Below are 22,902 nucleotides of genomic sequence, written 5' to 3'. Positions count from 1 at the left end.
TGTTTGTTAATAATTCCTGTTTATTTAACTATATATTTGTAAATACTATTGTTTAAATTTCTTATATTTTCACGTATCTTTCCTCTCTTGCAAGGAGCACCTGTAACATAAATAATTTCCCCTCGGGGATCAATAAAGTATTTCTGATTCTGATTCTGATTCTGATATGAGACAGAAATTAATATAAATCACCAAGTTATATGTGATTGTTTGCAATTATGGAATTATTTTAGCAATAAATGAATTATTGTATAAATAAATACAAGAATGAAAAAATAAATAAATAAATAAGTAACTGTATAAATAAATACAGGAATAACTGAATAAATAAATAAATATGGATATAAGTAGATAAATAGAATAATAAATAAATACTGAAACAAATACAGAAATAAAAAATAGATAAATAAAATAAATAAATGTTTATAATATGGAAATAAATACATAAATGCATAAATAAATTAAAAAAAAACAAATAAAAGTTGATGATCACACAGGACATTATTAAATAAATATGTGATTTTTTTCTACATTGTACAACTACATTCATTCAATTATATATTTCTGTGTATGTATGTCAGTGAGGTAGGAGGTCCTACCTCTGCATTCACTAATTGAATTCATTAATTTATTTTTTTTCATATTCATTTCAGCATTTCATTGTAGTTATTTATACATTATTTTTGTCCTCCATAAACAATGTTTATATGATTTAAAAAGTGTCTATCATTTAATATTTAGATTTTACACTTTTGTTTGTTTGTTTGTTTTACATATAAACAGGTTGTCTATCCACCTTATTTTCAAACACGGAAGTAAATAGTGATCAACTTAGGCGTTTTTGTGCGTGACTTCCGGTCAGCTGCTTTCCCTTACCGGAGCTAACGGTGCAAGCTAATTTTTTTTCAATTTTCAATTGTTTATGTTAGTCAATCAGTTAGTTAGTTAGTTTGTCTGTGTATTTTATATAGATAACTGTGCCCACGTTTCCGTTATCCGGTAATTGCCGGTAAAACTAATTCCCTCCAAACACGAATAAATCGCACGTCAATCAAAAACTATGAACCAAAAGAAGCACAATCTATCCCGAGTGAGACAAACTGCTTGATCCCTGTCTCCAGTGTACCAGCAGAGAACCTGCAGAACCGAATCAGCGAAAAAACACACCGGGCTACATAGCCTCTCTACCTGAGCTGCGGCTCGCACCCTCGACACACAGACACACAGACACACAGACTGTGCGTCTGCATGCCAGCCAAACATGTGCGCAACTGTGAGAAATAAATATGTGAGGTGTACGCTGCTTTTCTATCTTTTTTTCCTTTTCTTTCTTTCTTTCTGTCAGCGACATACACTCCTAACACAGGACGGGTTGTTTTTATTGACTGAGTTGATTATTGATGCGCTGATCGGCTCTGATAGCACCCAAATCAGCATGTACGCATCAACCATCCAGCCGTTACAACATGACTGAGCTAGCAAAGCAGTTTTGTGTTGCTATGTGTGGTATTTATTCAGTTTTGGGAAATCACGATGTCTAGAAAGCATCAGTGGCTGCAGCTGACAGGGACAGCTAACAGCAGCAGCAAAGCTAACATCAGGACGTCATCTGTTAAAAGCCTCCCGTTGTCGGATACGACATGAAACTACTCCAGTTAGCTCAATCATGTTGTAACTAAGACATCCACTGGAAAAAATATTTTTTTCACGGACGTTTATTGAGTCATTACAGACACTGCTAACGGCTAGCCCAGCTAATCTACGATAACCATGTTATTAATTACAAAACGTGCACACAGAAATAGTAATGTTTGTTCAATCATTGTGTTTATAGACTTTACAAACATCAGATTAGTCTAAATGGTGATACAGTGATGTGAAAAATGTGATATATATATATAGCTAAACACAACAAGGCGATTCCCACAGTGGTCAAGAGTGCTGGACCGTAAGTGTCGCACAAACCGGAAGCTGGCTGTGTTCTGTTTTGCCTCCGTGTTTCCGTGAAAAATAAGGTGAATAAGTAGGCTACATCTAACTTGTTTTGCGAGTAGCCTATTTCTGTCTCACATGTGAGGAAAATAAGGTATATGTGAATAAGGGGGATACATATTTACAATATGTCAGCTATAAAATTGTAACTGAATTCTTACATTCGCACCCCGTACATCAAAACTACATCATGTTTTTTTTTTTTTTTATTGTTTTTTTTTTAGTCTTAGTGACTCAAAGTGCAACACAGGAAGCATTTACCCATCCACACACTGTGACAGATGCTGCCATGCAACAAACTGCCTGCTCATCAGGAGTTGTAACCATCCACACTGACTCACACACCAGTGGGACCAATTAGGGATTCAGTGTTTTTCCCAAGGACACTTTGACATGTAGACTGCAGGGGCCAGGGGCCGAACCACCAACCTTAGTGGACGACTGCTCTGCCTCCTGAGCCACAGCCAGCACCAATTATGTCCTGCACATGCCCACAACGTCCTGAGGACGGAGCTAATCAGCCTTATAGGGGGATCACCTGTGTGTAGCTCTACAAGATTGTGTAGGTGTGAGAAATGAAAAGAAGCAACACATATATTGTGGTCAGAAGCTGCAGAGCAGCACTGCAGATATGCAGCAGAATTAGAAAGACAAACCTCAGTCTTCTTCATGTAGTTTAATCTACTTCCTGATTTCACAGGAAATTCAGCCAATATCTGCAGAGGCGTACAGGCAGAGTCACATGTTCAAGTGGTTACTAAAAGACTGACCTCTGAGCACTTCCACACACTGTATGATGCTCCCATGTGTGAAAGAGACAGAGAAGGTAAGAACCTTATATGATAGTGAATGTTTTGAAATACGTTTATGAGCTGTGTATCATAGCAACTGTATAGTAAATCAATGAAAACAAATATGCTACTGTAAAATCTGGAGCTATTATGGTAAATACATATTCCTCCCTCCTGTTCATCCTTTTAAGAGTTAAATAGTTGAGCAGCTACATCAGCTTTGTTTAGGACAAACACATGTCCTCTCACAGCCGCCAATGGGTGGTTGTGCAACTAATTAGAAAACAGTAAGAAGCTCTCAACCACAAGAAAAGAGAAAGCATGTTGGTTTACTGTCAGCAGGCAATGCTTTCTGGTTCCTTTCATGCATATAAGTCTCAATAAATCGCTTTTTGTACTCAGGCTTTGGCCCGTACGCCTGCTCGCCTGCCTGTCTGTCTCCTGGCGGTTCCCCTCGTTGTTGATGTGTGAGACCACAGTGGGAGACGGCAGCAACAATCTGACATGCCCGATGAGAGCATGGAATTTATAAACAAATGGGGTTTTGTAATGTATGCTTTGATGAGCACATGCCCAGGATGAGTACCAGTAAATAGGTATATCTCTGTATGAGAAAGAAGTTACTGAAACAGAAGTTGGGATTGACTTTCACATGTGTGAGGCAGAAGTCTCGAGGAGCCACAAAGGTAGAGTTCACTTTCTTGATTAACAAAAAAAATCACTTTCATATGGAATCAATACTTAGTCCACTACCATCGTCTCCACTTCCCCTTCTGCCTCATCACAGTTTAATGGATGGTCTGTTTATCGCTCAGCGTAAACACAGAGTGAGACTGAACAGCTCAGGCAGGACTGTATACTATATGTGTTTCTGTTTGTGTGTATGCACATTAAGCTGGATGTGTGTGTGTGTGTGTGTATACATATATATGTGTATGAAGAAGACCAAGTTGTACAGAGAGAGATAAAGAACAGACTAAAGGCTCTAAATTTATGAACATCACAAACACCACAGATGACTAAGCGTATACAGAGCAGAGTATGCACTTTGCATACCTCGAGCTGCAGCTTTAATGTGTAAAATACATCAGTGTGAAGCTAAACAGAGTCAAACACGTCCGCTGTGGTTGTCATATATTTAGTGTTACCCAGATTTTCACTTCTGAGAATTAATTCACTCTTTCTTAGATGACTCATTCAGCTACGTATATCACAGTGTGATCCAACTTTGTCTTTACAAGTATTAACAAAAATGAGCTGAGAATCATATTATATAAAAGCAGCTATAATCAATATTTTTGTATTAACAATTTATTCAGGCTGTTCTCATGCACTGTTTGTATCCATACTTACAAAAAATAGGTGATAGTAATAACTTGTATATAACCCATGTAATCGTAACGACTGCAATCGTGATGAATGCACTGACGGGAATGAAGACGGAAGTAGTATAAAGAGCGAAAGTCTGCATAAAGATGCAGGTTGGGATGGTGGATGGGTCAAACAAACACACAACTTTCCCCAGGAGACCGGTGTTTGTGTCCCGTGTAAAACCAAATGAACTTTGAGTTATTTTAAGGTACGTAATCACATTATGTTAATTACATAGCTTTACGTTAAGTACATAACGTGATCATGCCCACCCATGTTTCTTTTCTTAAATCCCCAACCCAACTTTACTTTCCGAAACCTAACATGAACCTATGTAACTTCACGTTAAGTATGTAATGTAACTACACCCAGCCATGTTGATTTTCCAAAACCTACCCAAGGGAGCTTTACGTAAAGTGCATAATGTGACGATGCCCATGTGCGTTTTTGTAAGATATCATATGAATCATTGTATGAGGAAACATTGATGGATTACTTGACTACTTGTATTTGAAAGGAGTTGCTCATAGCAACAAACCCACTGAGAATTATCACCTAAAGGTCAGTTTATACTTGTGCATTGTATCCACAGGATGTGTATCCTAACCCGTACAATGTAGCCCAACATGCACTTCCCCAGAAATGTAACTACACATCATGCTGGTAGCATCGCATTTCCTCTTATATATTTCTGGTTGCTCCTTCTTCTCCATGAACATTGAGGACAGTACTAATTATATCATAGTAGAGTAGCAAAGTAACTGTTGCCAAACATTTATAAGCTCCAACTCCAACACGATTTGCTTAATTTCACTTGCCATTGCTTGAAGTGCAGTATGATTTATAGATGTACATTGTGCCCTACCCAAGAGGCCTATGCCTTTTTCTTTGCCATTGTGAGCTGTGTGATTACACCGCCAAAATGCTAGTTGACGGTAGGGTTTCTATGTCACTGTGTTGAGTTTCTTTGTCTACTTGTAACAATGGGGACTGAAACTGAGCAGATGTTGAAATTGGAGCAAAAAAAATTGAGCACAGTTACTTTACTACTTTACAGTACCTTTGTCATTATGTTTTTAACCCTGTTTTTGCTAGCAAAAAGTAGCATTAGCATTATCACAGTTAACAATAGACTGTAAATACATCTTGCTAACCAAGCTAGCAGCATGCGTTGGGGTTACTTCCATCTCCTTACCACTTGTGGCTCCAAAAGTCCAAGAAGGCAACCGTCAAAATGCCAAACTTGAGGCTTTAAAACCATGGATGTAGTAATAGACCAGGGGTCGGTTGCACAAATCACCTTGAGTTAAGATTCTCCTTAAAGTCCAAGTTAAAGTTTTCTCAAAATAAAATCAGTTGCACAAAACAGGTCTTCTGCAAACGAACAAACGGTTCCCATGACAACTGTAGAATTTGATGGCTGTAAAATATTTTTCGATGCAGTAAATGCTTTATTGTTTTCCCTTAAACTAAGGAAACCCTCTTGGGGACTCCGTGTAACACTCTTATGTAAGTACCTCAGCTAAGGAGAAATTAAGCCTTTAGTGTCATACTTACTGAGAAGACTTAAAGGGATAGTGCACCCAAAAATGAAAATTCAGCCATTATCTACTCACCCATATGCCGATGGAGGCCCTGGTGAAGTTTTAGAGTGCTCACATCCCTTACGGAGATCGGCGGGGGCAGTGGCTAGCACACCTAATGGCAGACGGCGCCCCAGACTAACGTCCAAGAACACAAAATTGAATCCACAAAGTATCTCCATACTGCTCATCTGTAGTGATCCAAGTGTGCTGAAGCCCCGACATAAAAATTTGTTTCGACAAACGTCATATGAACTTTGTTTTTAGCCTCACTGTAGCCTGTAGCTCTGACTGCTTCTCTGTGCTCCGCGCTCACGCGTGTGTGCAACCAGTGAAAGCATGAGCTTTGCTCACCCGTGTTTACATCACGTAACATGTGCACCGCAGGGAGAGACAACGTAACCACAGAGCTAAAAGATCATTTGCACTACGGTCTTTTAGCAAAGGACAGCCCAACATGTCTGAAGACTCTGAAATTAAGGAGGAACAGCATTTCTTTGTTGAGCCGTATACGGACGGACGGAACGGACGGAACTCAGGCTACTGGATGAAGCAGCCGCCGCAGCTCATGAGCCTAACCCTCAGCCAGCCGCAGAATACCGGAGTCGAGCACTGGAAACCTGGTGGTGTAGTTGTTTCAAATGCAAAGCAATGCCAACGGATGAGGAAAGTCTTTGCTGCTCAGACTGGGAATTGGCAATGCCTGCACTTGAGAATCTGGACATCAGTACTGACGAGACTGCACAACTTTTTATGTCGCGGCTGCAGCACACTTGGATCACTACGGATGAGCATGTTGGAGCTACTTTGTGGATTCAATTTTGTGTTCTTGGACGTTAGTCTGGGGCGCCGTCTGCCATTAGGTGTGCTAGCCGCTGCCCCCGCTGATCTCTGCAAGGGATATGAGGACTCAGCCATTAACTATAGTTAATGGCTGAATTTTCATTTTTGGGTGCACTATCCCTTTAAGGTGTTTTGTTCAACCAGCTGCTGGATACAGCGTTGGCCGTGGGCCCTGGTTCATTCTAATGAAAGTTGCTCAGTGGCATAAAGCAAAAAAAGCTCTATTTTCGCGGAATGAAATGACCCAGATGATCAGCATTGCTTCTGCATCATTGGGCCCATAGAGCAGGCGCACTAGAGACTTAGGGCCGCCGACCATGGCCAAGCGCGCTTGAGCACAGCTGACTTCCGGTTAGCACTCTGCAAACTTGAGTGGGGATAAAACAATTATTCTTGCAGCTCCTTAAGAGTTTCCAAATGTTATCAGAACAAATGGATTAAATCTTTATAGTGGGACCAGTCATTTCACAGGGGTTGTAACATCCAAAAAATGTATCCGCTAATTTACAGACGTCTCTCTCTTTAAATCTAAGTCAATGGGAAAAAGTCTTTTTAGGCCCAATGGCATCACATGACGGACCCCAGAATGTACAGTACCACTGTTTGGACACTACAAAAATTGGCTTCAAAGCCCGGCGCACTTCCTGGGGGCCTGTTCAAAACAGGGGTCCGCCAACCAATGGGTAAAATTACTGTGGCCACTTAATGTACACATTTTGTGGTTTAAAGCTGCTATTATCAAATGACTAACATTATGTATGTGAAAGGCAACATAATTATCACCTAACTCTATGGTCTCCTCCAACTCCACAAGGCATTTAGCATCTTTTAGCTAATTATTTTGGCTTTATGTTACTGGTTTCATAGTGTCGCGCTCAGCATGCAGCAGTGGGGCTTTTTTTATTGCCAAAAAAGCTCTTACACACCCCCTGTACACTACCTGCCCAGCCCCAAATGGCAGACAGACAGTTAGCTACTAGCTGCTGAACATAGTGGAACGTTTAACCACTAAAAACAGAGCTAAAAGGAGCGTGAATTGGCTTTAGATTTGCCAGATGTTCAGAATCATGACTCCAAATGAATGCTAATGTTGCCCCATGTCAGCTGGATGTGTAAATGAGCACGTGTTTGCTACATCAAGTTAAAATTTGTGACAAAATATCTGTGTTGTGTTCACAACTTGTTTTCCAGGAGGCCAAAAAACAAGTTGATGCAGGTTTAACAAGAAATGAGGATTGGCTCCACAGATTGTAACGCACATAAAACTGACAGCCTAAATATGTATTTAGTTATAGTTAGGGTCACAAGGTGTTGGAGTCTTTTCCAGCATCCACTGAGCAGAAGGCAAACTTAGCGCTAAGTTATGTGAAGTGGACCGCAGTTAATGGATGACAGAATTAAGCTGTGCAATGTAACATAACAACCTAATGAGACACAGAAAAAAAAAGAAAGAAAACAAAGCATCGACAATACAAAAATGTGCTTTATAAAAAGTATAATCAAGGCCAGGGGCGACACGTTTTTAGCACATGAAGAAAGTATGCATGAACATGTGTCGCAGTCATATAAACATGGTTACAGTCAAGTTATATCTAGTTGTGTCATACAAACAGAAAACGCACTATGTGTGTATGGATTATACGCATAACATGCACAGAAATAAGGTATGAAAATTAAAAACACTCCCAAAAAATACCATATTATCAGTTTAAATGAGTTTATATATCGGCGTGGCAGTCTGCTGTCCATGTGTGCTTCCAGGTATTTTGCTTGTTGCAGGACGCCAACATGTCCATTGTCTCCATGCTACTGTGTGCATCCCGCATCAGAGCAGTTATCAGAAAACCCCTTAAATTTTAAGTGATAACTTAAAATGCAAATAAAAAGCAGGTGACAGGCCTTGCTATATATGATATGTAAATCATACCACCGATACCGCCTCCACATTTGCTGTTCCCTCTGCTCATATGTTCTGCTTCTTGTTCCTATGCACGCTGCTGTGGCTTTACATTGTATTAATATTTATTGTTATTGATAACCGCACATAGCAACAGTCTCAAAGAGTTGGCAAGAGCCACAGAGCTCATTCTTCAGTTTGCTTTTTAAGCCGCTCCACATGCGAGATGCATTTTCGACCCTAAAGCTGGCCATTTGCCGCCTCCATATGGACAAACCCCGACGCTCGGTTCCACAAAATGTTGGCTGATGAAAAGCTTTGATCACAGTGAAGCCCCCTTTTTTTGGGAGTGATCAGTTATTTGTGAAAAGAATGTGATGTACAATGACTTGAGCTGTCACCCGTAATTGAGAGATCATTTAATGATTAGCCTCATGACTCCTGCAGAAGATATTTTAAATTGTCCAAAGTGTATATTTGAAAAATGAGACAGAGGAGTAAACAAGTTTCAAAGTTGCAGTTTATTCTAATGTGGATCCAAATGATGCAGGTTTTAAATCATGTTCAGTGAGGAATGTTTGCTTTCTCCACCTGTGACATATTTACCAGAGTTAGGTGACTTAAGCTCTGCTGTCTCCAACCACCTCACCTCACAGTTTACTCAATGTGTTGTTCATCGGTTTGCTGGATGGCGATAAAAACAACTTGTTCGACTTCACAGCCAGAGCAACATGGAAACTATTTTAACCTGCCACACACACTGCTGTGACGCTCTGCAGAGACGTTGCATTGCAGTGCTTGTGACTTTAAAGATATTTAGAAACAGAGATCACATTTCTGTGGATTAATCAAGCTCTTGTCACATGTTGTTTATCTGTTTTTATAGTTGTGACAGACATGTCCAAACTGTGTATGTGTGCATGCATGAGTTCAAATGTGTTTGTACCGCCGTACCACAAAAATGCTGTTATGCAGGAGCTGGTGGCCTTTCAATGGAGTTCCCAACTTTTCCGCTTGATGCACGACAAACTAGTTAAAGGGACAGTTGACACCAAAATCAAAAATACATATTTTTCCTCTTACCTGTAGTGCTATTTATCAGTCTAGATTGTTTTGGTTAGAGATGTCTGACTTCTCTCCACTATAATGGAACTAGATGGCACTCAGCTTGTGGTGCTCAAAGCTCCAAAAATTACATTTAAAAAACTCAACATCAATGTCTCTTTCCAGAAATCATGACCTGGTTACTCAAGATAATCCACAGACCTTGTTGTGAGCAGTTTCATGTAGGAACTATTTTCTTTATACCAAACTACACCTGCCAACAGTGATACGGTGAGTGAGACATCTAGTTCCATTATATTGGAGAGAAGGCAGACATCTCTATGGCTGATATCTCCAACACGCAGCAACTCACACCAAAACAATCCAGACAGCCATCCTTTCACGTCAGCATGATACACAGCCAGTCACCATTATTGTTTAAGGCACCGAGCGGTGTCAGGAGGAAACTCGGCTGGACAACAATCAAAGTTAACACCGCGGAAGTCTAAGTGGGGTGGGCAGGAGGGGTGGCGGATGGGTCCAACAACCACTGACTTTCATCCAGGAGGCTGGTGTTCACTTCCTGTAAGATTGTAAAGCAAAACCCTGTTCTTTTGTCCTAAACCCAACTACGTGCTCTTGTTGCCTAAACCCAGTCACATGCATGTGCTGGCAAGACATAATCACATGTATTTGTTGTTGAAGGAAAAAAAAAGTTAATTCACACTGTTGTACTGACATAGCGCGTTTATTCTGAACGAGGCTGCATGCAAACTGTAAATTTCCTGTGAAAACAGAAGCGTATCTTGAAAGAAGGCAATGCATGTAACAGGCAGAACTTAACACGGTGTCCCAGAGCGTGAACAACCAACGCACCCAGGGTACCTTGCACATCATATCTCGACATGGAAAGCCTAGGATGAAACGTCTATGTAACGAGGTCGGAGTGAGGATGTATTGTTATTTTTGATTCGGGGGTGAACTGTCCCTTTAAGAACTGGTGCTGGTAGAAACCGACTTTAAACTGAACTGAAATTTTTCAGTTCCTGATGCAACTGCTGTCTCCTCTCCTTCCTACATTTTAAATTTAAACCCTTTACTGCTGCTGAAATCTAAAATGTTATGTTCTGTCTTCTCAGATGGACGACATAGATGCCATGTTCAGTCACCTGCTCGGAGAGATGGATCATCTCTCTCAGGTGAGTTGTGCAGCAGTGCTGTGACCTAAATGCAAACTTCATGTTTTTACAAAGCTTCCTAGAACCAAGTTGCTCCTTCTTAGAACTATGACGTATTCTAAGAATTTCCTCTTACAGTTAAGACTTGATCCTGGTGAAGATAAAGGTTATTCACAAAGCACTGTGGCCCCTCAAAGAGGTCCTGAGGTGAAAACTGTTGGGAGGAGGGAGGAGGAGTTTTAAGAGGCTAAAGAGTTACTTAAGAAGAGGGGATAAACACATCCAGGCAGGAGAAATAATGCTGAATGACAATGAGATAATGAAACACTACAGATTAGATCCTGTAGAGATGTTTGTGGTTGATTCCATTAGAGATGCGCACACATCTCCCACCCAATGCAACATCGCCAGAAACCAAAGTGATCACAACACTAAGATATTTGGCAAATATAAAAATGCAGCGGTGATGACTTGGGTCTGCCTCAACCTTCTATCAGCAGAGTGATCACGCTAACAATTAGTGCTTTCACGGTCTCATATTGTGACGCAGGTTATTTCCTCTGGGTATCCACACCCTGCAGGCTCACAAAAGGACAACCAATCACATCTGTTAAAAGAATTTGTCATACATAGCAACAGGGTCAAACACACCACCTCACTAAGGTAGAAGTTCCCATCCCTTTCATGCTCAGAGTTGCTTTGAGAGTTTCCCTAAATAGCCTCAAAGCTAGGGGGCGCCCACTAGCTCATGTAGAGGAGTGGACACCTCATGTACAAAGGCCTTGTCCTTGCTGCAGTGGGCGTAGGCTTGATTCCAACCCTTGGCCCTTTGTTGCATATCATCCCCTGTCTTCCTCCCCCCTTTCACTGTGGATCTGTCCTGTCGAATAAAGGCAGCAGAGATTTTGAGAATCAAACACTTAATTTCCTGCATTCTTGTGATTTTATAATGCACCAATTTGTGCCTTTTCTGCATCAATTTATGGTCTAATTGTCTTTAATCTTTGGCAAAATTAAAGTCCCCTGCTACTTTCAGGGTTTTTTTGACATGATAACAGGCATCAGGTCTCTTCTGTAGTAGAATTAACATAATATTATACATGCATACTCTTATCATGATGGCCCACCAGCAGATGGAGACATGAAATACAATAGTTTTCAATGTATTTAACGTTTATTCATTGTGCAAATTAAAAAAAATATGTTGGCCGATTCTGACCAGCCATTTTAAAGCCGATACCGGCTGATACCGATGACGTATCGATACTATCGTGCATACCTACAGTTACATACTATTGAAAAGTATTGGCCAGTTAGCTGTATCATTATTCCAAGTGCACGTACATTCTTGTGAGGCACAGTGGACCGTTTTGTAACTTTTGGAGCAAGAGACTCTGAAACAAACATAGTGAATAAATATATACATTTGCCAGTAATCATTATTTCAATAGCTTAGTATTGTATGCAACATAAAAGAGTATGTTTATACAGGGCACATTAGGCTGCCCTGCACGTTATTGTAGGCCCAGTTTCATATGCAACATAATTTTATACAGCTAAGATGTCCTTGGCCTGAAAAATGTTGAAGACCCCTGATCTAGAGGAAGGGTGAGGGGATTGTCAAAGTCATGAGAAACATAAATGTCTGCTTGAAATTTCATTGCAATCCAATCATCCAGAAGTTGTTGAGATATTTCAATCCAGGCCAAACTGCAGCTCTGTCCCATAGAAATTACATTTATATACAACTAATTTGAAACAGCATACACGTTTTGAGGGAGATGTAATGCCAAGCAAATTATGTTTTCTATTAACATAATGAGAAGATGTTATTTATTGCAGCAAAATGTTCACCTGCAATGTATTTCAGGCAATCTTGCAATACAATACAGTATACACTCATAGCGACTACAGCATGTTTTTTAATTACTTTTTTTGTTGGCTTCCTAACCTTAACCAAAGTGCATTTGTTGCCGAAACCTAAGTTAGGAGTATGAATATGCACCCAGGGTCTGGTGTCAAGGTCCTGCACTTTAAAAGCCAGTCATTTTCCTTGTGAAACCTGTGTGGTACAGATTGTAGTGTTTCATTACCTGAAAGAAAGGTTTGTCTCTGAACATAAAGCAGGAAGTGTTTACCTTGTGTGATGAAGAAAACAGTTTAGTATCATACAAACGGAATTGCTCGGAGACAGTTTTGGCCGTTGCAGTGCTTATCGGACATCCCATAATGTGTCTGTAAATTTCATCTGGCATTGTGAGAAACATCAGTGTGATATCAAACATCTCTGGTCGCATTCTTTCTGAAAACACGACCAGATGAGCTGAGACTCTTACACTCTGGCCGACCGTTCCCTTCAGTGCTTTTGAAGTAGGAACAGGTTACAAGAAGTGAATCAGACAAATCGCCTGATGTTTACCTCCCTAATCTGGACATTATCTGATTACACATGGCAGTCTTTGTTTTGAAACTGAAGCATCAGACAGAAAAATGTAAGGCGACGCTGAGATGTGAAGTCATTCGCATCTGGATTGGACCGTGGGCGATCGCTGCAGATTCAGCCTTAAGCACACATAAGCTGCTCATCATATAAGTGCGGGCCGGCCAAGAAAAACATTACACACTTCTAACTGATGCAACCTCAGCCTGAGGCGCAATTCATTATTGTCCATTTTAAACCTCTGCATGTAGGCTAAATGAGTGCAGCCCTGAGAGTGGGATCAATCTGGAACATTACATCAGCCATACCAGAAAAGGATCTATATGTCACTTTGGCATGCGTCCTGTTGGAAAGCCATCACAGTGACAAACACTATTCCACAGACTATTACCAGAGTTAGCAAGAAAAGCATTTTGATTAAAGCATTGATCCTCTCAGAGTTTGAGAAACAAAAGGATTTAAAGTGATTCCACTCATCGCCTTGATTGGGTCCATTCTCTGCTTTACTGCCTCGGAGCGAGAGGAGAAAAAGGAGCGTTTTTTTATCCCCAACTCAAGGAGCTCGGAGGTGTCATTTAAGCAGCAGCTCCAGCATGATGACATGTGTTTTCAGACACAGTCATCAGGGTCGGATTGAGTGCTGGCGGGAATTATTTTGTATACAGGCTGGCAGTCTGCCCAGCTTGTTTATAGAATATGATTGAGCCTGTGGAGACTTGTGTTAATAATTAAGATATTGCAGTCTGGACATCAGCCTCTTTCCTTGTGGTATTTAAGTCCTTTAATAAGGAAAACAGATTCACCAGAGTCTGGATGTATGCACCGGATGCACAGCTTGTTCTAAATATATATATATATATATAAAAAGAGACTGCGACATCCCATGTTGATGATTCAGTTTTTCTTAATGAACCGATGTATGATTTACTGTCTATGCAGAAGCTGAGTGCAATATGTTCTCCATCAATGGTACAGCTTGAACACAGAGCATGATAAAGTGCAGGGAAACAAAGCCACTGATAAATAACAGGCTTGTGTAACATATTTAAACGAGCACTTCAAGGACACATATGGCTCACTTTGGTCTTATGGGCTGCACTTTGATTACAAGTGTTATATGAAACTAAAAACTGTTGCTTTTGGCAAAGGCGTAACTTCTGTGCAAAATGTATTTTAAAACATCCGATGAAATTCAACTGAAAGAAAAATTTAAACTCAACAGTTGTTTTTGTTCCATTTTTTACAGGCTTAAAGGGCTGGGGCTGGTTGCACAAAACATCTTATTAAGATTTTCCTTTAAAGTCCTTGTTAAGGTCATAATAAAATCGGATGCACAAAACACCCTTAAGTCTTCTCTGTAAGGTTTCCTTAAAATATACACATTAGTATTTATGGTTTTCTCCTTGTCTTGGTCTTAAACTTAAGGGATCCCTAGACTGTTGCACAAAAGACCTTAGCAACCAAAGCAAGGTAAAAAAAAAACTTAAGGTACCTCCAACTCTATCTTGACTGCAACATGACCGAGTTTATGATGATAAATGAGAAGAGTGTTCTGCAATGATGATACGCTTTTGATTTTACACTTTAAATTTGACTGAATTAAATTTTGTTGAAATTTCTTCCTCCAATCATTTTCAGTTTTCTGGTATTTGGGGATCAGATTTACTTTGTAGTTCGTGCTTTCTATGATTGTATTCCTCCAGAGGTATACTCTTCTCCTCCTCTGACTTGTATGGTTTTCTTGTCCTCTCTTCTTCTGCCATTTTTTCTCTATCAAACTGTAAGCCAACTCTGTGAGACGATGACAGGCGTCACAAGTGTGAGTCCAAGTAAACAAACAATCTCCATGGAAACTTGTACCGCTGTAAAATCTCTATCAACGCAGTTCAGAAGTTTTCTTAACTAAGGAAAGCTTTTAAGGGATTCTGTGCAACTGTGTAAGTCCCTCAGCAAAAGAGAAATTAAGCCTTAAGTGTCATACTGAAGGAGAATACTTTTGTGCAACTGGTCCCTGATACTTGTTTTATGCACTCAGTAGTTATATTTCTCGGGGCGTCGGTGGCTTAGTGGTAGAGCAGGCGCCCCATGTACAAGGCTGTTGCCGCAGCAGCCCAGGTTCAACCCCAGCCTGTGGCCCTCTGCTGCATGCCTCTCTCTCTCACACTTCACTATCCTCTCAATTAAAGGCAAAAAAAATGCCCTAAAAATATCTTTAAAAAAGTAGTTATATTTCTCTAAATTTTCTGTGTCAGTGAGCACTTCTACTTTTCCAAGATAATCCATCCACCTGACAGGTGTGGCCTATCAACATGCTGATTAAACGGCATCATTACTACGCAGGTGTGCCTTGGGGATGGTCACTAAAAAAAGGCCACTCTAAAATGTGCAGTTTGATCACACAACACAATACCACAGATGTCACAAGCTTTTATAGGAGCGTGCCGCTGGCATGCAGACTGCAGGAATGTCCACCAGAGCTGTTGCCTGTGAACTGAATGTTCGTTTCACTACCACGAGTCATCGCCAGTGTCATTTCTGTGAATTTGGCAGTACATCCAACCAGCCTCACAACCACAGACCACGTGTAACCACACCAGCTCAGGACATGAACATCCAGCGTCTTCACCTGTAAGATCACCTGAGACCAGCTACCTGAAAAGCTGATGCAACAGCACGACGGTCTTTACCTGACCACAGTTTATCATCGTAACCAAACAGAGTGCGCAAACACTCAATAGCAATGGCATCTGGCACTTTTAGGAAATGTTCTTCTCACAGATGAATCCTGGTTTACACTGCACTGGGCAGATGGCAGCCATGACATGTATGGTGTTGAGTGGGCGAGTGGAGTCCCATTGTAACGGCATTCATCTGTCGCCATCACCTCATGTTGCAGCATGATAACACACGGCCCCATGTTGCAAAGATCTGTACACAATTCCTGGAAGCTGACAACATCCCAGTCCTTGCATGGCCTGCATACACACAGACATGTCACACATTGAGCATGTTTGGGATGCTCTGGATCAGCATGGACAACAGCATGTTGGAATTCCTGCCAATATCCAGCGACTTCACACAGCCATTGAAGAAGAGTGGGCCAACGTTCCACAGGCCACAGTCAACAAACTGATCAAGTCAACCTGAAGTCTTTTGAAAAAAAAAACAACTTAGACATTTGATTGATTTAAACTTGTGAACTTTTTTGTTTTGTGTGTTAATTTTTTTACATTATACAACTGACATTTATGGATGTGGGCAAGACAGTTGGACCCCAGTGCTGATGTGAGACCAGGGGTGTAAATATAGACAATGCAGTTGCACTGGGGCCCATGGGGTGGAGGGTCCCTATTGCCACCTGGAAATACACCCGTGTTCAAAGAAGAACTCCCATTAAATCAAAATGGTGCAATTTTCCATATATGACCTCAAAAAGGCAAACCCATCTCTATCATGGTTTTCTGTTTCTGTTATGCTTATTCTACGTAAACTGTAAAAAAAACTATATCCATCCATCTATTCATTTTCAACCGCTTCTCTGAAGTCGAGTCACGGGGGCAGCAGGCTGAGCAAAGTATTCCAGACGTCCTTCTCCCCAGCAACGCTTTCCATCTCCTCCAAAGGGACCCCAGGGTGTTCCCAGGCCAGATGAGATATGTAATCCCTCCAGCATGTTCTGGGTCTGCCCCGGGGCCTCCTACCAGTGGGATGTGCCAGGAACACCTTGGGAGGCGCGAAGGAGGCATCCTGATCAGATGCCCGAACCACCTCAACTGACCCCTTTCGACACAAAGGAGCAGCGGCTCTACTCCGAGCTCCCTCCGGATGTTTGTGCTCCTCAACCCTATCTCTAATGCCGAGCCCAGCCACCCCACGGAGGAAACTAATTGGGCCACTTTCTTTCGGTCACTACCCAGAGCTCATAACCATAGGTGAGGGTTGGGACCGGATGGACCAGTAAATCGAAAGCTTTGCCTTTTGGCTTAGCTCCCTCTTCACCACGACAGTTCACCAAACCGACAAACTGCCGAGACATCTCACACTCCTTTCTACCCTCACTCATAAACAAGACCCCAAAAACTATAATTTAACTATAGAAAACTATTTAGTTTAACTAATAGTTTCCTATTTTCTTTTGTAGTTTTTGTCATATACAGTGTGTATGTAGATGTTGTCCAATGTCAAGTCTCTGTTCAATCATGTAACGGGATTTACAGCAGCTAGTTAAGGTGCAAAATCTCTCAAGACTGACAAGCTGGGCACATCTGCATGTGGACATAACATCAAAGTGGCAGTAAGACACACTGTTGGTAAAATATATATACGCCTAAAACTCTGTGTGTGAGTTGTGTGTGCTTCATAACAAGTAACTAGAGTGAAATAGGGCCCGTTATAATAGCGTGCAGTGGGGCCCATCGTTACTACCTTACACCACTGTGTGAGACGTTGTTCATTTACCATTTAATCTCTTCGTTACAGAGTTTAATGTCTGCAGCCGACCCACCAGAAGTGGATCCTGCCTCACAGACAGAGAGCACCTTCTCCATTGGCTTCACAGATCTACATGGTGAGTACTCGTTCAGATGCAGACGCCTTCATCTAAAGCAGTGTTACACAGCCAAGAGTCACACTGCCCTGAAAGTGAGTGTGATGTAGAAGGATGAAAGTGGGGGAGACGCAAGGCAGTCTTTCAAGAGATAAGGTTTCTATTGAAAAATGGGGAGTGTTCGTTTTTTCTTGTGCCAGAAGGTCACACCAACCTTCAGAAACCAGACGGGATAAAAGTAAAGACATATCAGTTTGGGAAAAGAAGGATAAAAAGATGTTATGGGACAACTGTAAGTAGAGTAGAGATCGAGATTACAAGTTTTTAGGACAATGAATAAATTAGATATATAGATCAGTTAAAATAAATTGTGAGGAAAAAACTGATGTTGGGCCTGTCTGGAAAAGGGGAAACAGCTAGGCTGGCTCTGAGGGTCTTGTCTTTGGTGTGAGGTTGCAAAGCATCCCAGCTGCCTGATGAAAATGTTGGCATTGTACGTGTCTGCAAGACACATAAGCAAGACAGCTGCCAAGTGGCAGACCACCATTCAAGACCAGCAGTGTTAGTGGCGACATTTGCAGGTATTTTTTAAGATGTCCAGGACATTTCCATCCCCAGTTGTGGGGCCGAAGCGGGTCTTTTTTAACGACACGTCATGATATGTCCAGTGGTGTTTGTGGCAACAACAACAAGTACTGTTTACAGCGATGTCCTGGACATTTCCACCCATGGTCATGGCAACAAAAGCAGGTAAAATTTAAGAAGTCTGGGACATTTTCATTTGCAGTTGTGGTGACAAAACACGGTATTTTAAATGACACACCTTGACATTTCCAGTGGTGTGGGTGGCCACAAAAGTGGGTATGTTTTAAGACAATGTCAGGAACATTTCCATCCACGGTTGTGACAACAAAACTGGGCATTTTAAGCCAAAACATAATCTTTTCCTGACCCTAACGACACATTTTTGTGCCTAAACCTAACCACGCAGCGTTGTCACAACATGAAATAGAAAATGGAAAATCAAAGTTACAATATATCTAATGTATGAAATGTACAAATGTAACTTAACCATGGTTTGCATAAACTTACAATGCCAAATGGGTTGTTCCAGGGATAGAGCCTGGACTGGCACCTTTTAAAAAGCAGCTCCTCTGACCTTTAGGCCACAACTGTGCCCCTATCTCCTTACAGAGTCTCTTAATGAACTGGAGGACAATGACCTGGATGCTCTGATGGCTGACCTCGGATCAAAATCAACCAGCCCAGAAGAGAAACTCCCCACGGATGAACAGTCCAGCAGCTGTGCAGACAATCAAACAGCAGCCGTGGCTCTGGAGCCTGAGCCAGCAGCTGCCCTTCCTCAACCATCAAACTCTGCTGAATCCTCTGGAGGGCTACAGATGGTAACCTGGAATCTGTCACTGATCATAAAAACTAAGTTTTAAAATCATGAAAAAATGATTACCTTTATTATGCCTCCAGAGCGAACCCCAGACAAAGGCAGACAAAATTAAACTGGCTCTGGAGAAGCTGAAAGAAGCCAAAGTGAGGAAGGTAAAGTCAGCAGGTTTTTGTGTGTCTTCCTCACCGTACAGTCACACAGTCACACAGATAAAGTTTAACTCAGCTTGCTGCCTTTTCTAGTTGATAGTAAAGATGCTGATGAGTGACGGCAGCTCTAAGACACTGATGGTGGATGAGAGACAGACGGTCCGAGAGGTTTTGGACACGCTGTTTGAGAAGACACACTGTGACTGCAGCATCGAGTGGAGCCTGTGTGAGACCAACCCTGAGCTGCAGATCGGTGAGACATGCTGTACACGCACTCAGGTCATATGCAGGCAATAGAGCACATGTAAATAAAATCATCCACAGAGGCAGGAGACACTGTTGCACACATGTTTTGTCATCGTTTCAGAGAGAGGCTTTGAGGACCATGAACACTTAGTGGAGCCCCTGTCTGCGTGGACTCGCCTGAGTGAAAACAAAATCTATTTTGTGTTGAAACCGCAGAAATATGTGATGTTCACAGACCCTCAAGTGAGTACAAGCATGTGTTTTCTTTTCGCCAAAGTTTTATTACATGGTTTAATGCTAAGTCAGTAAAGTGAACTATGCTTTCTCACCCTGAAGTTATTTTACATGTGGAAAAAGAGGACAGCATGTTTGAGTGGAGTTAACGACCCAACCAGACAGCTCTTACTCAAGGTCAGTTACATTACCATATTACTGGACCTTTATGTCAAGTTGCTGTGGGTCATTTCACAAACTGAAAATGGTCGGATGGCTGGGCCTTGTGTTTTATCAATAAATAACAGCTACATGGTCAATTGCTTTGTTCCATCTTGCTTTAAATGTGCTGTCACACCATCTGATCCAAAAACCTTGATCTGTCTGTTCTTAATTACTAGCCAAACTCAAACCTCCCACTTTTATCCAGGATTCTGGAAATAGTTGTTTTCTCTCAACTCATTTCCTTCATGGACAAATTTCAGTCAGAGTCTGCTCTCTTGAGGATGACAAATAATGTTCTGTTAGACACAGGATCATCTTGCAGTTTGAGTAAGTTGGTGGCATTTGGCACAGGCCCGTCAGTAGTTTGCATCCTACCTCCGAGACAGATCAGACTCTGTTAGAATTGATAATGCGTGATCTTCCTGCACCCCCATTGCCTGTGGGGTACCACAAGGCTCCATATTAGGCCCCATTTTATTTTCCCTTTATTTGTTTCCTTTGGGGTCTGTTTTAAGAAAACATAACATCTCCTACCATCGGTACGCAGATGACACACAGTTGTACCTCCCACTGGAACCTCCTTGCTGTTTTAACTCCCTCCTTAGGGTGTAAAATCCTGGTTGGCAAAACCTTCCTAAACCAGAATTAAACTGAAGTTGTAATCAAGCAGCAACATCTGAAAAATGAAGCCAATGCAGAAGTGCCAAAAAAATGCAGTTCCTTTAATGGCCACTTGAGGCTGGCTCCATGACAAGTCAATCCCCACAGACCTTCATAATAAAATGCCCAACTTTACAGCAGAAATAAACATGTCTACAGCCTGGTACAAAAATGTTTTGGTCTCTAAAGCTAATTTCAACATTCATGACAACTGTACGGGGGTAAATTTTTATGTAACTCACTGGTTTAAATGTTATTAAGGCTTAAAGTTATGCATAATTAAGGGCGTGGCTGCTTTGAGTGACAGGTGGGTGCTGTCAGATGACAAATTGCTACAACAGTGACAATTTTTGTTACAGTAGGTAACGTAAGGCTGGTGTAACAACAGATTCACAGTGTATTGGTGTAGCCATCACTATTTCAGTATTTTTTCAGTTAATGAAAGTTAATTGTAACATTTTAGTTGATGAAAAAGTCTTATTTAGCATTTAATTGTCCTAAAAGATCCTCTAAGAAGCCAGATGTTTAGTTTATCTGCTAAGTATATTTTGCTTTAATAGTTTTAAGCCTGTGACTGAGGGCTGACATATAGAGAGACAACCATTCACTCTCACATTCACACCTATGGACAATTTAGAGTCACCAATTAACCTGCATGTCTTTGGACTGTGGGAGGAAGCCGGAGTACCTGGAGAAAACCCACAATGACACGGGGAGAACATGCAAACTCTGCTCCCCCACCCCAGGTTTCGAACCCAGAAACTCTCTTGCTGTGAGGTGACAATGCGAACCACTGTACCACCGTGCAGCCCTGGCTAAAATTAGCATTGGCATTATCACAGTTAACCATAGCTGTGAATGCACTGTGCTAACAAAGCTAGCAGCTAGTTTTAGGGTTAGGTCCACCTTCTTGTCCAAATTTGGTTACTTCTGGCTCCAAAAATCCAAGATGGCGACAGCATTGTTTGACAAATTGATGTGTTAATAGTGTTTATTTCAGTCTTGCATGTAATCTTTGACCTCTGACCCTGCAGGAGCATTTTGAAGGTCCTACTGTGATTGTTCCTGATCTCGAGGGCATGCTGTACCTCAAGGAAGATGGGAAGAAGGTTTGGAAACCGCGCTACTTTGTGCTCAGGGCCTCGGGCATCTACTATGTACCCAAGGGAAAGACAAAGGTTTGACACATCTAATACGTTTTGAACAATGAAAACATCACATTACATTTTAAATGCAGCCATGTGCAGCGTTGACACTGATGTATTGTTGCTCAAGAAACAGGTAGGTGAGAGGCCACATTTGAAATTTAGCAAGTTGTGTGGGCGAAACCAACTCCCACACACTCAGCCTGGAGAAAACTGTGGTGGGCTGTTGTCGTGACAGTGGAACTGATGAATTATCAGTGATGGGTTATGTTTCATAAGGTGATTTTTGGCGCCAGGAACCAAAAAAAAAGATAACCACAAAGAAAAAGCAGGAGGTGTCTAAACTTGCCACCTGAATTTTAACACCCTGAGAAACAGTTAAAATCTTTGGTAGGTGGGTACTTCAGGTCAGTGTGCAAAGGTTTTCTGTGACGTGAGGTGCAGAAAGGGAACCCAGGAGCGGAAACGGAGCCGGTTATAACAATGATTTATTTAACAAAGGGCGGGTGAATCCACAAAAAATCAAAATTGCAAGAGTCCTTCAAAAAAAACACAAAAGACGTCCAGAGAGTGCTGGGCTGTGAGGGCACGGGAGGCACTGGAAAAGACGGAGGAGAGACACGGTTACAAAAACTCATCAAAATGCACAAGAGAAAGTTCACAATGTTACCAAACGGGAGCCAAGCTGATACCACGGAGGTTCTCTGTATACTCTGGCGTCGAGGAGTGTCTCAGCAGGCTTAAGGTAGGCGGCTTGATTGGCAAAGCAGAAACAGGTGAGTCCAATCACTCCTCGACGCAGCAGGGGGGAAGGGTGCCTCCGGAGGAACAAAAGTAAAGTTACCCAAACAACACACACACAACTGGAACAAACTATCAAAATAAAAGCAGCAAATACAAACCACAACAGTACCCCCCCCCTCAACGAACGCCTCCTGGCGTTCTCCCAGGCTTGTCCGGATGAGCCGCGTAGAACTCCCGGAGCAGAGAATCATCCAGAATCAGGCCCCGTGAGATCCATGACCGTTCCTCAGGACCGTACCCCTCCCAGTCCACCAGAAACTGGAACCCCCATCCCCGCGGGCGAACATCCAGGATCCGAGACACCGTGAAGGCGGGATGGCCGTCAATGAGCCGGGGGGAGGGCTGAGCTCACTGGGGCTGACAGGCTTCA

General features: G+C 41.8%; 1 protein-coding gene across 1 annotated transcript in view; it reads left to right on the top strand.

Moving 5' to 3' along the window:
* The first annotated feature begins 2,767 nt into the window (after positions 1-2,767).
* Positions 2,768-22,902, top strand: part of LOC126409052 (amyloid beta A4 precursor protein-binding family B member 1-interacting protein-like) — a 35,477-nt gene continuing 15,342 nt past the window's right edge. The window contains exons 1-9 of the mRNA XM_050074935.1: positions 2,768-2,818; positions 10,661-10,720; positions 17,619-17,706; positions 18,880-19,091; positions 19,171-19,242; positions 19,333-19,492; positions 19,607-19,728; positions 19,822-19,896; positions 21,618-21,761. Coding sequence (XP_049930892.1) covers positions 2,786-2,818; positions 10,661-10,720; positions 17,619-17,706; positions 18,880-19,091; positions 19,171-19,242; positions 19,333-19,492; positions 19,607-19,728; positions 19,822-19,896; positions 21,618-21,761 — 966 coding nt within the window. The 5' untranslated portion in view covers positions 2,768-2,785. The remainder of the gene's footprint in view (positions 2,819-10,660; positions 10,721-17,618; positions 17,707-18,879; positions 19,092-19,170; positions 19,243-19,332; positions 19,493-19,606; positions 19,729-19,821; positions 19,897-21,617; positions 21,762-22,902) is intronic.

Source organism: Epinephelus moara, chromosome 21 (assembly GCF_006386435.1).
Source record: "Epinephelus moara isolate mb chromosome 21, YSFRI_EMoa_1.0, whole genome shotgun sequence".
Taxonomy (NCBI): domain Eukaryota; kingdom Metazoa; phylum Chordata; class Actinopteri; order Perciformes; family Serranidae; genus Epinephelus; species Epinephelus moara.
The sequence above is the reverse complement of the archived record's forward strand: the minus strand, read 5'-3'. Positions and strand labels throughout refer to the sequence as shown.